At 39.7% G+C, this 13,106-nt stretch overlaps 2 protein-coding genes across 2 annotated transcripts; one reads left to right on the top strand and one right to left on the bottom strand.

The window, feature by feature from the left end:
- Window positions 1–1,990: 1,990 nt before the first annotated feature.
- On the bottom strand, window positions 1,991–5,126 carry LOC116729316 (transcriptional activator protein Pur-beta). Its single transcript, XM_032577756.1, has one exon. The coding sequence runs from the start codon at window positions 5,063–5,065 to the stop codon at window positions 4,148–4,150; it is 918 nt and encodes a 305-aa protein (XP_032433647.1). The 5' UTR covers window positions 5,066–5,126; the 3' UTR covers window positions 1,991–4,147.
- Window positions 5,127–6,086: 960 nt separating this feature from the next.
- h2az2a (H2A.Z variant histone 2a) lies at window positions 6,087–9,234 on the top strand. The gene is made up of 5 exons (XM_032577757.1): window positions 6,087–6,220; window positions 7,704–7,781; window positions 7,889–8,002; window positions 8,080–8,209; window positions 8,312–9,234. Exons 1-5 carry the CDS (start codon window positions 6,218–6,220, stop codon window positions 8,371–8,373), a joined length of 387 nt encoding a protein of 128 aa, XP_032433648.1. The 5' UTR covers window positions 6,087–6,217; the 3' UTR covers window positions 8,374–9,234.
- Window positions 9,235–13,106: the final 3,872 nt, after the last annotated feature.

Below are 13,106 nucleotides of genomic sequence, written 5' to 3'. Positions count from 1 at the left end.
ACACAAGTGTATTATTATGTATTAAATATTTTGCAGCGTCATTGTGAAAGCTGTAACGCTCCACTGATGAAAGAAAATCTGTTTGGCTTCAGCTTGACAGTCAGAATGATTCCTTGTGTCAAGCTGCCGATGGGACACCTTAAAGAAAACTAAAAAATACTTTTACATACAAGAAAATATACATTTATTTATCTTCATAATGTGTGAGGGAATAATTTAGGTCATATTCAGCTTCAAAAATGCTGAATCTTGCATATTTCAAAACATCATGTTGCAATGCCAGCAGTTCGGTCTCAGTAACCAGAGTTACTGAGATTATCATCACATTAAGGGCAAACCGTATTTTGAAAACAGGATATAACTGGATGCATTGCAAAATGTTCAAAAGTTCAGAAAATATTGAGATAAAAAATGTATGAAAGTTTTCTGCTCATGGTCTGCTGCAGCTCCAAGGTTTTACCTTGGATTATTTTTAATCCAAGGTAATCCAGGGAAAATAATTAGATAAAAACGAAAACAAAGCAAAAGAAAACAGAAATGGTTAAATGAACCTGATGTTAAAAAGTTGCAGAATTTTACCAACCTTTAGAAATCGGCACATTAAATAACAAAAACACCGAAGCACCAAGTTTACTAAAACACAATAACAGGAAACAAAAAGTTGAAAAATTGAAACTTTTCACGGTTTCCATTCCTGCAGCTGGTTTTCATTTAAAGTTATTGTTATGAGCTTTAAGATGGAGGAAACGGAGAGTCATCATCATCATCCTGTTTGGCTCATCCATGAATCATAAATCATGATTCAGACTTTTAAAGTGAATCATAGAAACAATCTTTCATAAAAACATCTGGTTCAGAAACGAACAAATAAAAACTTTTCCAAACAGCAGAAACAGAAGAAGCTTCATGAAGCAGCATCAAAAATAACAACCTGTCATTTATTATATATGAAACGTTCTTGGCTTTAATATTTTATGCAGCTTTGCTGAAATAAGCAGCTTCAAATAACTGCTCAAAAATACAGATGTAGTTTTATCAGAATGTACCACCTGCAATTAGATTACAGCTACAATATATAGATTATCTGTAATCTGTATATTAGATTATATATTCTCATTAAATATTATATATTCTCAATAAATATACTTTTAAATCAAATATTTTCTACATGCATTTGAAAGAATGTGAATAAAAACTGTTTCTGTGTTGATGCATTCAGAACAGATTTATATATTTGTATTTTTCCTGAACATCCCAGCTGTTTCCATGTTTCTATTTTTATATTTATTTAGATATTTTATTTTATGGAACTTGTCTTTGAAAGCTGCTGTTTATTTTTCGTTGTGCTTCTTTTGTGCACAATGTCAATAAAAGGAATCCGGATTCTGACATAAACGTGTTTACATCTGTGCATCCAAACTGAATTTATTTGAATAATTTTCCTTATTTTTCAAAATGAATGTAGAAAATATTTTATTTCCTTCTCAATAATGGAAGGAATATTTATTACTGACTATATTGTTACAGATTTCTGCTGGTATTTTTTATATTTTATTATTTCTGAGGAACTTCAGGTCATTGAGCTCTCCCTAATCTTTAGCTGCTTTCGCAGATTTAAGTCAGGACTTTGACTAGGCCACTCCAAAATATTTCCAATCAAAATTAACATTAAACATTCATTTTACACCTAAACAGTAAGAGGAGTTAATAATTATGGGTTTTAATTGTCCATACATTTTTTTATTTTTGTGTTTATCATTAAGTATTTGATAGGAAATTAGTTTATTTAAAAATGTCTTCACTGTTTTTACAACATAAAGGTTTGATTTTATGATTCTAGCTGAATAAATTAAAGGGATTTATAAATGGAAATAAGTATTAAATTAATACTTTAGCCAGAAAAAGAAGAAACTTAACCATTTGTTTCTGATGCAGATATAAAAATTATGAATTACTTGTGAAAACAGGATAAAGAAAAACGCAACAACTCTCCTGAGCAAAAACCTTTTTTTTATTATTTCTCGTTGAAAGGATCTTGGTAGAATATTACAGCAGAACACACGACTGAAACAGCTGCCATTTCACGTAACACAGTACAAGAAGAAGGATGTAGTTCAAATCGCATGTGTAACCTTATATATAGTATATTTATATCAATAGAAAAGGAAAAAATCTATTGCTCCCATGTATTTTTTATATGTATATATGTATATATATGGCATTTCTCTGCTGTGTTGTAGAGGGGAAAGTAAAATTCAACGAGAAGTTTTCACACCAAAAGGAAGAGAGACGATGAAAGTGAGGTTTCCCCCCAAAACACGGGAACGCTGTGGCCGTTGGAAAACCACCAGGCTGAAAAGTTAACTTTCTGTCTATTGCAGCACAGAAAAAAAACTTGCAACAGCTCTAAAAAAAAAAAAAAAGAAAGAAGGATAAATACCATTATACAGCAAATCTGAAAATGCAGAAAGAAAAGAACACAAGGCGGCTCTGCGTCAGAGCAGGCATGCAAAAAAAACAGAAAACATCAGTAAAAGGAGCAATAAAGACCAAACGCTGACGGCGGCAGGTGTTTACGTTTGTCGCATGGCAACTGATGGGAAAACGCTGTGGAGTGAAAAACGGCGGTGGACTGAAAGGAGGGAAGGAAACGAAGCGGTAAAGTGACCTGGAGTGCTGAGAGTTTGCAGACTTCAGAGAAGCTGCTTCTACAAATTGCTTTAACATACGGAGGAACCAATCTGTTGTTCTCTTAAGTTTCCTCTAAGGAATAAAAGATATATTAGGAAAAAAAAGAAAAGCAGGTATGAAATATAACCCTGGACCGTTGCATCCAAGTTTAGTGTTTTAAATAGGCCACTTTAGGCAGCATTATCTAATAAATCTCATATTTCTAAGACATATTTGAGTATATCTCTTTAAAAATAATTCTATCAATTTTTTAGTTAGTAAATCTCTTTCAGTACATATATATATATTTATATATATATATCTTTTAGATACAACTCCCCCCGCAGGAGGTTCTGTTTCAAAAGCACCTAATTTATTCTGTTACAATCAGACTGAATGTTTCTCCAGTCGTAAAAGGTCAGAGTTCAAGATTCGAGGATCCAAATGATGCACCCAAAGCAAGTCAACACGGACGACCCTGGAGGTGATTCTAGATCAAACCTGGCAACGCTAAGCTGCAGCTGGGGAACGGTGACACCAGTGTGAACGAGAAGGCCACCGGGTCAAAGGTCAAAGGTGGCCCGCACCGGACGACTCGGCTGCAGCGACAGGCACAGGGAATGCTGGGAAACCCTCCCAAAAAAATGTGGGCTTGGATTTTAGTTTTATGCTTTAGCCCTGAGACACAACAAGCCACGTTTGAGCAGGCCTCACCGCCGCGCCGCAGCAAGGGTCAAGGGTCAGCACCAGGTCTGGACTGGGCTGGAGAGGCCGAGACAACGTGTGCTTACAGCAGGTAACCCTACTGCCCCCGGGGCCGGGCGTTCAGCCCCCGGGGCCGGGCGTTCTGCCCCCGGGGCCGGGCGTTCTGCCCCCGGGCCTGCTGGACGCGGCGGTTCCGTCTGGACGAGCCGTTTGGTTCTGATCACTTTAGAAAAAACACAAACAGCCATGGTGAGCGATGCCAGCACTCCCTCACAGCCACTGCTGGTTTGAGTATGTCACATTTTACTCTTCCTCATCATCATCATCCTCCTCCTCCTCATCATCACAGACTACAGGTCAGCACTGAGTGAGCTCTCACCATTGGATATCAAGCAGGAGTCCAGGTAACCAACTGTTGTGTTTCTGCCAAACTGAACTTGCTGGGCTACATGTGAGGTTATCAATGGGACAATCAATATATAGATAGATATATATTAAATAGAATATACTTTATCAACGGGGAATCTCATACAGAGGCTGACTACTGCAGTCTGCACTCATTTTTAGCTATAACATCCACCTAAACTTTAGAACATGTTTCTCTTACATAAACAAATTTCTCAGTCAAATATACTTTTTTTTTTTTTTTAGCATTTTTTTCAATGCATTTTTTTATAGTTCAATTCGTCATGCACAAAATAGTCGCTCCTCTCTCCAGGCTTTGCATCCTGTTGTCAACTTTAGCCCACAGAAAGCCGCTTCTCCCTCTGCGTCAATCGTCGTCCACGTCGTCTCCCTCCGACTCCTCTCCGGTTCTCCGCTCGTACATCTTGTCCCGGTGCCGATCCTGGATTTCCTTCATCTCCTCGGCGTAGCGGCTGAACGCTCCCCCGAACTTGCCCCACGCCTTGAAGGGGATCGTTATAGAGTTCCTGTAGCTGGGCTTCACCTCGCTCACCCGCAAGAAGACCCCGTACTTGTTGGACCCGACGTCGAAGAAGAAGCGCTTGGAGTCCACCATGATCGAAGTGCCCTCCGGAAGTTCGGTGTAGCCCCCGGCCCCTCCGCCGCCGGCCAGCTCCTCCTCGTCTCCCCCGTAGTCGTCTATCAGCTTGGCCAAAGCATCGCGGAACTCTATTAACCCCTGGGCCGGGAGAGCGATGGTTTGGCCGGATTGCATGCCGGCACCGGGTATGCCCCCCACACCGACGCCGAAACCGGGGCCTCGGTTGACGGTCTGTCGGATCCGGAGAAACCGACCCCGCTGGTTCTCCTTCAGGTCGAGGTAGTATTTTCGGTTCTCACGCACCAAAAACTCGCTCTTCAAGGCCCGTCTAGGCCCGCTGTCATCCCCACCGGACGACTGAGCGATCTGCTCCGCGGTGCTAGGCCCGAGTTGGGCGTAGTGCTCTATAAAATCCCCCAGATAGTCGCGGAACTCGGCAGCAACTGACATGGAGAGGGTCAAACGACTTTTAGAGCCCCCGGCGCCGACCTCTGCGATTTTGATGAACCGGCCTTTGGCGTTCTGCTTCACGTCAAGGTAGAAGCGTTTGTTCTGAATGTCCAGTCGCTTCGAAGCCAGCTCCTGTGTCTCTGGCTCCCGCTGGTAATGCTGAAATCCACCGCTTCCTCCGCCGCCGCCGCCGCTGCTGCCACCGCGCTCACTACCGCTATCCCCATCCGCCATCTTCGCCACCAGCAGCCCGTCTCTCTGAGTATCTCTGACCCCCAAACCCTCCCCCTTCTCTCTCCTCTGGTAGCAGAGCTAGCGGAGAATACCGGGCGCTGCTTTCTGGGCTCTGATTGGCTAATTCTGCTGCCAATGAAAGCATTATAAAAAGATTCGGTGTTTTCATTCGCCCTTTTCTCTGCCAATCATATCAAGCTCTGCCTTCCATATGATATTTTATTTACGAATCATAACAGCTTTCATAGACATAGACGAGTAGACCATACGTTGCCCCACAAAAACGGTACGTCAGTTCGTCCACCATGTTAGGACTGGCACGTTCTCCTATTTTAGTTAATTTTATTAAATATTTTTCACACACAATATATGCTTTGTGTGTGAATACTAATAACTGTGATCAGCCCCCGACAATTAAAATAAATTTCACTTAAAATAACTACACTTAGTTTAGCAAATTATTGATCAAAAATTAACAATTAAAACATGGATGTGAAATCGTAATCACACTTTGTACCTAAAACCCTTCAAACTGATTTCTCTTGATAGTTCTTTTTATGAGTTTCAACAAAATGCCACTTTGAATATGGCGGTGAGGTTGCCTTACGCTCCGGAGGCCCATGAAAACATCTATTCTTATACGTCTATGACAGCTATCCTCAAGTATTGAATGAATATCAAATTTATTTCTACAGCCTATAACTTCTGCATGGGTTAATTTTACTGATGGGATATCAATTTCCTGAATGCATCCTGACCAGAATGTTATAGTATAATGACGCTATAAATACTGTCCTACTGTAATTCAACAGTTGATTTCTACTTTATGACTGTATCGTACATTTTTGGGATGAATGTGACTGGAAGGACACTCCACACACACGTAGTCCCGCCTCCTTGTAGGTTCCGTGCGCAAAAACAGAGCAACGGAGATCTTCGGGTGGGGGATGGGTTGGTTTTTCTGCACGTCTTTCGATGATTGGCTGAACGGCAGATTCGAAGTAATAACGCGCGATCTGATTGGCTGGCCTGGCTCCCACGAGGGGTCGCAAGCAAAAGATTTGCAAAAGGGTTTATTGTTTCTTTGCTTTCGGGAGCTGAAATTGTTTGCTACCCCTCAGTTCTTCAATCAAATTTCCAGACGAAAATAAAATGGTAGGTAAAGTCCGATTAATGCCGAATGCATTCCCGAGGCGACAGAGTATTTTTGGTGTAATAAACACGCAGTGGGCAGAAAGTGCTGTTTTGAATTAGAGCTGAGAAATTTCGACTAGAATGTGAGTAGAAAGCTTCGCTGAACGGCTGTCAGCTAACGCGTTAGCATGCGCTGTTTAAGCCGTTGGTTCAGGGTTACATTATAATTTCATGCTTCGTTTTTATTTCGGGCGCAATGCTTCATTCACAATGCAGGCTTTAACGGACTAAAGTGTCATTTTTGCGACTTGTAGCTCATGTTAGATCGCATTAAAGCTTGTTAGCAGGCTCAGTCAACATGTTTTGTGTGCTACAATAGTTAGTGGGTGGTGAGTCTGGAAGTTGTAACATCAATGACCAGATTAACGGAAATCGCCTGCAGTTGTCGCTGAGCAGCCAGAGTGTGATGGGGAACTTTTTCTTTGTAATGGCTGTGAATGAAAACTTGACCGCTCAGTGTGGGGGGGGGGGATTCTGACATCAGCCCCCTGACAGCTTATGTTTTTGTTTTGTTTTTATTGTTTTACATTGTGTTTGGTGAATATGTTCAGTTTCATAGCCAGTCCGTCGCTTGAAGGCTCGCAGTTCAGCCTGACTGGTGCGACTGTGGTTTTGGGTTTGTTTTGTTTGAGATTGGCGGGAAAGCCGCGCTGCTCAACCGACCGTCTGTAACGTTCGGCGCTGAAGTTCGCGTCCGAATCAGCGCTTGAATAAAAAGCTATTTGTTATTTTTTAACTAACCAGGATTAAAAATGGTTCATGATGTAATATACTGATATACTGCAGCGGATTGTTTTGATCAAAATATATTATCCAAACACTTATGCTTTTTCTAATTTGAAAACAATTATTTAAATCTTCTTTTTGATTAGGCACTTGTATGACCTTTGACTAGGACAAAATCAGCAAAGTATAACTAATCCCAGATTGGATTATTCTTATTATGAATTTTAAGATGGATTTCATCTGAAGTTATTTAAATAATGTAAAAAAATAACATTTAAATTGTGAAATGGAGGGTTTATAAATCAAACTGTTTTTAACCACTGCAGTAAAAACAGGTCTGGTTTTGATTATTGTAGGTATTTTTGATTCTCCAGATGGATGCCTGTTGAAGGTCTTTAAAATTATTCTAAAATCCAAAAACATTTAAAGATTTTGTAAAAGTAGAATTGAGGTTTATTAAATCTTAAACTTGTATTTTAAATGAATATTTTTGGAATATTTCAGATGAAATGTGTGAGTTTAACCAGAACTGGTCCAGATTCATTCAATCTGAGTTTATAACTGAAATTAAAATAATGTTGCATTATCTGAGTGTTGTTAAATCAGTTCTATTTTTCATTATAATAACTCAATCTTATCTTCAGTCTGAATCTGTGAGTTTCCTTCTGTTTATTGTTGTAGTTTGTTTAGTTGTTAATGAAGCAGCGTGTTTCTGCAGGCAGGAGGAAAGGCAGGAAAAGACAGCGGGAAAGCCAAGGCCAAGGCGGTGTCGCGCTCCCAGAGGGCTGGGCTGCAGGTAACTCTTCTCTTCATTTGGCAGTTTGTGGTTTTTGCGCTGCAGGTGTTAATTCGAACTGAAACATTTAGTTACTTTGTTTTTTTTTTCTCACTGCTTCCTGCCAGTTCCCAGTGGGTCGTATCCACAGACACTTGAAGACTCGCACAACCAGCCACGGCCGCGTCGGAGCCACAGCGGCCGTCTACAGCGCCGCCATCCTGGAGTACCTCACCGCTGAAGTACGTCCTCCTGCCCTGGCTGTGCTTGCTGCTCTGCTGTGTCTGAATGTTTTGATAAATGCGTGTTATCTGATCAGGTACTAGAGTTGGCAGGAAACGCCTCCAAAGACTTGAAGGTGAAGCGTATCACTCCCCGCCACTTGCAGCTGGCGATCCGCGGCGATGAGGAGTTGGATTCTCTCATCAAAGCAACGATTGCTGGTGGAGGTGAGGAGCTTTTATTTTCCTCATGCCTGGTTTCGGTTGGTTTGTGTCTGCAGTCGTGTCGGGTGGTTTCAGTCTGACTGAAGTGCGGTGTGTTTCTGTCAGGTGTCATCCCTCACATCCACAAATCCCTCATCGGGAAGAAGGGCCAGCAGAAGACTGCGTAGACGCCTCGTTGACCGGAAATTTGGGGGCTTGGGCTTTGTTCGGACCAGGAGTTCACATTTGTTCTTTTCTGTTATTAATATTATAGCAAACGAAGAGTGATTGTTAGACTTTGTGTTGGTATATTTCTCCCGTAAATAGTTAAAAGTACAGAAAACCCCCTTAACTGCAGTAAATCCTTTTTTATGTCATTGTAGTCCGTTTGACTGGGGAGTTCATGATTATTGAAATGACCGTGAATTTGTTTGATTGGCCTGGGAATATGTGATGTTTTATACTGAAATTGTTTAAAAAAAAAAAAACGTTTTTTATATAAAGAAAATCTTGTTTTGTGGTTATTTTTCCTAAAGTTACAATATTTCCTATAACCTGTTTTTTTTTGTTTCTTTTTAAATGATGGTTGATTTGGTAACAGCAGCTAAATGTGACATTTTTGCTTCTATTACTGTAACATTTTTGAACTGCACAGAGATGCCGTTTTTCTTTTTGCATCATAATATCAATGAACACGTACTGTACCAGTCTGCTACAGTGTTTTATTTTTTTGTGAATGTTTACAGTGTTTAAAACTTGTAAAACTTGAAACTCCGTATTGACAGATGTGATCTGGGAACACTGAGCGAACAGTGTTTGGTTTTTCTCCTCCGGTTCGCCGCGTCGTTCCGACGCTGCAGCCGAACGCCAGGAAACCAGAGAGAAGATCAAAACTTCTACCTGCAGATTTCTATGTATTGGCAGACCGAACTGTCCTCGCATGTCCATTTCATTTTATTTTTAAACGACTCGAAGCGTTTTCTAATAGTTGCGTGTTCAGGACAATGACTGCATATTTTATCTTTTAAATAAATACCCTTGACATGTTGTCTTGGCGTTGTTTGAAACTTTTCCCTCTTTGGTTCCCAATGTGATAAAACGGCAGCAACTTTAACTAACACCATAATGATGTTCAATAATTATTGTAAAAATATTTCTGTTTGCAGTAATTTTTTAATTTAGAGGATATTTACTCCTGTCAAACAGAAAAATACTTTTTTTCTGGTTTTTGACAGAAGCACCTTCAGTAGATCTATAACGTACCAGCAGGGGGAGCCACCAGCACAAACATGGCAATGTCAAGCGATTTAATGCACTGACTGCAACTGTGTTAATGTGCAAAATTTAATAGTCAAGTCAGAAATAAACAAGGATTCAGCTATTAATCAGATAATTAACATATCTTCACATGTTTACCGGTTTCTTTAGTTGCAGCATTAAAGGCCGTCAGGCAGGACAAGTTATTTGTGTTGCAGCTTTCAGGCAGTTCAAAGGTCGTTACATGATGACTTCAAACGTTACATGAAGACTAATATTGATCCAGTTATTCAATAAAGTTTACACATTTATCTCAAGGCACTTTACAAATGCTTTGTCAATTATAAAAATTCTAATTATCAAAAAAAAAAATCGCATCAATAATCAGTTTAACATTAGAATAAGCTTTAAAGCTTTAAAGCAGATCATTCACTCCTGGACAAGCATGTAGTGACAGTGGAGAGGCAAAACTGTTGCAGTGATAAATGTGGATGAGTTTTTCTGGGACGTCTGTCCTTTAACTTTGGAAATGCTCTTCAGGTGATGAAAGGCCGACTTTGTAACCGTCTTTATGTCTCTGAAGCTTCAGGTCAGAGTTCATCCTGATCTCTGGTTTCCAGCTGTTATAACTGAAGCTGTGTTGACTCTCAGTCGTTCCTCTTTAGGTCCAAAGATAACTTCAGTAATCTGTAATCAGATTATTCACAAGTGGATTTCCCACCAAATTCACCACAAAGTTCTAAAAACCAGAACAGACCAGCAGTTTGTGTCAGTTAGGATGTTAAATGTTGTAGTTTAAGGCAGTAATGTTGTTTTGTGGGCAGCAGCTCTGACTCAGATTCTCATCTCCTTCAACCCAAAGGCGACTGATGGATGTTTTCTGTCTCAGTTTTAGCTTCACCAACCTGAACGAAGGCAGTTCAGCCACTTGTTCAAAGTGAGTCATGAGAATTACCCCTGATGTCTGGAATCCAAGGCTGAGGATTCATCTGGCTTTAGTTCCCTTTGCTTTATTTAAGCCACCTGCTGGTCCTTGAAGGGCAGCGCTGCTGTTTGTTGCCTTCTGCTGCCTGTTGCTCATTTTCAAGGACTTCAGGAGAGAAAGTTCTGAGCATTTTTTAAGATTTAACTTCAGCTGATTGGAACAATAGAGAGTAAAAATCTTTGCTTTTAGTTTTTAAGTTTTATTTTCTTCTTTTAAGACAGCCAAAATCAAAATTCTGATTTTATCCACATATAGCATTAACTCCGTTTCTTACTGGTTTTACCACTCAGAAAAGCAGCTCAGATTATGAAATCTGGATGTAATCTGATCGATATGCCAACCTGGCCTCTGTACGTACAGGAGCACAACGCAAATACTACAGAGTTTTATTTAAGTTACATATTACAGTAGGTCATCATCTCAGTCAAAGCAAAGGAAAATGTGTAATTATATACACTATCCACTGATAACATTTACACAAACAATTATTAATACAGAAATGCCGATTTGAAATAATTTTCCCCATCGCTTTGGCGCCCCCTCCAGGGCGGCGCCCGTACGCGCAGCACATCGTACTGAGATGATTCAGGTTGTAAAGAGCTGGCATGCCAACAGTAGCCACCAGGGGACGTACTGTAAGCGTTGGTTTTATGACGGTAAATAAATAAGTTTATTTTTTAGAACTTTTACAAAACTGAAAGTCTGTAAGTTTCATTTATTTAACTTTTTTTTAAAAAAAAGCGACTTCTGGAAAACTTCAAAAATGTTGAAACACAAAGTTATTTTAAATTATGGTGAAAATTTTTTTTAGAATGGCCTTCAGTTAATATGAACTGGATCAGTTAATATTAGTTTATATTCCAGCTTCTCATTAATATTCATTATTATTCCACTGCATTGTAAAGGTTTTGGTTTTTATTGTTTGCATCATGTAAAGTTCTTTGAACTTCCTTGTTGCTGAAATGTGATAAATTTGACTTGACTTATAAAGTACCAGGAGAAATAATGAGATTATTAGATTTGTTTTTCTGATAGTTTCTGTTCTGTCTTTATGTTTAGAGACTTTATCTTTATTTAAGTTTAAATCTCACCAATGCATAATGTGAACCAATTACAAGCTCCTAAACTAAACTGTCAGTTAAAACAGTGAGAAAAGGTCAGCAGACAGAATTTGGCTGTTTGGGAAACAGGATTTCCCATGATGCTCCTGGAGGTTTTCCCTGAACAGTCTGGATGGATCCTGAACTCAGAAAGAAATCTGAGATCCGTCTGTTTTCTGAAGAAATAAAATCAAACCTGAATTTCTCTTAGTTTAGAGAAGCTAACATTTTCCCCAGGAAAGGCAAACAGGACATTTGTTTTAACTTTCATGTATGTAGCCATGAACTTTTTTTTATATGTACAGTATTTTTTAAAAACATTTTGCTTTAAAAAAAAATAAAAAGCAAAATGTTCACTGTAAAATAAATGATCTGCGTTTGTTTGTGAAACATTCTTTCAATAATTCAAGATTTTTTTCCCCTACATACTTGGTGATTCACCTGGAAGACTCATGTTTAATGCAAGCTGTACAAAATCCTGAACATCTTTTCATATTGTTTTTATTTTCAGCCTGAAATGCAGGGATTGATGTCGGCCAAATGTGAAGCTGATGAGGCAAACAGTCAAAACTTTGGGTGCAACTTGCATCTGTTTTTGAAATGTTCCCTGATCGATTCTCTGGTTCCTGATTATTTCTGTACTTTGTTACCTGTTGTTTGCCGAACCTCCCAGGTAAAATCCTGTTTTACATTTTTTACAAACAAACAACCGGAAGCGTCCATGTTTTGCGGTGGAAATCTGCACCAGGGCCCTCCGTCCTGCTGTGAAGCCAGAACTGAGGCAAAACGCAGCGTGAGAAAGAAAACAGGAAGTTATGGAAACATGTTAGACGAAGGAAACATTTCAGGACAAAAAATCATTTTAAGGATTTCAAATATAACAAAATACACTGCAACCCAGGGAAACAAAACTTCCCCTTCGTTCAGAAATGTTCCCATTTCTTTATTATCTTGTATTTTCCAATATTTTCCTCCACTTTATGTTTTGGTAGGTAAATTCTTGCGGTTGATATTTATTTTTACACATTATTTCCAGGTTTCTATCCGTAGTTTTCTGTTGTTTGGTTTCAGCTCCCCAGTTGCTCTTTCTGTTCAGTGTAGTTTCTGCATGTAAAAAATTGCTTTCACTAACTGTTAGGGCCAACAAACACAGTAGGAATCACATGTGTATCACATGGTTCCACATGTTTTCCCATGTGATTCCCAACACGATGCCATGAAACGTTCCAGGTCCAAACATGGTTCTGGGCGGATTTCTCCTCAACCAGCCTCATCACTGATATGGAAAGGAACATTTTTCTCTGTTCATCCAGACTTTTTAAAGTGAAACTGACCTGAGATTCACTCTCAGGTCAGCACAAAGTTGGTAAAGAAGCTTCTTCAAACTCATGAACTGCTGATGTAAAGCTACCTTATGATTGAAAGTGACTTCAGCCGTATTGTCCTGACCAGAGAAGACTTGAAAGACTGTTCACGTCTTCAAAGAATAATCTGTGTACGTCTCCATCCTTCGCCCTGCCTGTCTTTGTCTCCGTGTTCCTGGTTTCTCCTGGGAGCGGTGAGGCAGGCGGAGGTCAGA

The sequence above is a fragment of the Xiphophorus hellerii genome, chromosome 12 (assembly GCF_003331165.1).
Source record: "Xiphophorus hellerii strain 12219 chromosome 12, Xiphophorus_hellerii-4.1, whole genome shotgun sequence".
NCBI lineage: Eukaryota > Metazoa > Chordata > Actinopteri > Cyprinodontiformes > Poeciliidae > Xiphophorus > Xiphophorus hellerii.
The sequence above is the reverse complement of the archived record's forward strand: the minus strand, read 5'-3'. Positions and strand labels throughout refer to the sequence as shown.

Bases quoted from the DNA above. Each gene is read 5' to 3' on its own strand.
- LOC116729316 (XM_032577756.1), bottom strand. From the start codon at position 5,065: ATGGCGGATGGGGATAGCGGTAGTGAGCGCGGTGGCAGCAGCGGCGGC.
- h2az2a (XM_032577757.1), top strand. The intron at 7,782-7,888 runs GTAACTCTTCTC...GCTTCCTGCCAG, and splicing joins CCCAGAGGGCTGGGCTGCAG to TTCCCAGTGGGTCGTATCCA. The intron at 8,210-8,311 runs GTGAGGAGCTTT...TGTTTCTGTCAG, and splicing joins AGCAACGATTGCTGGTGGAG to GTGTCATCCCTCACATCCAC.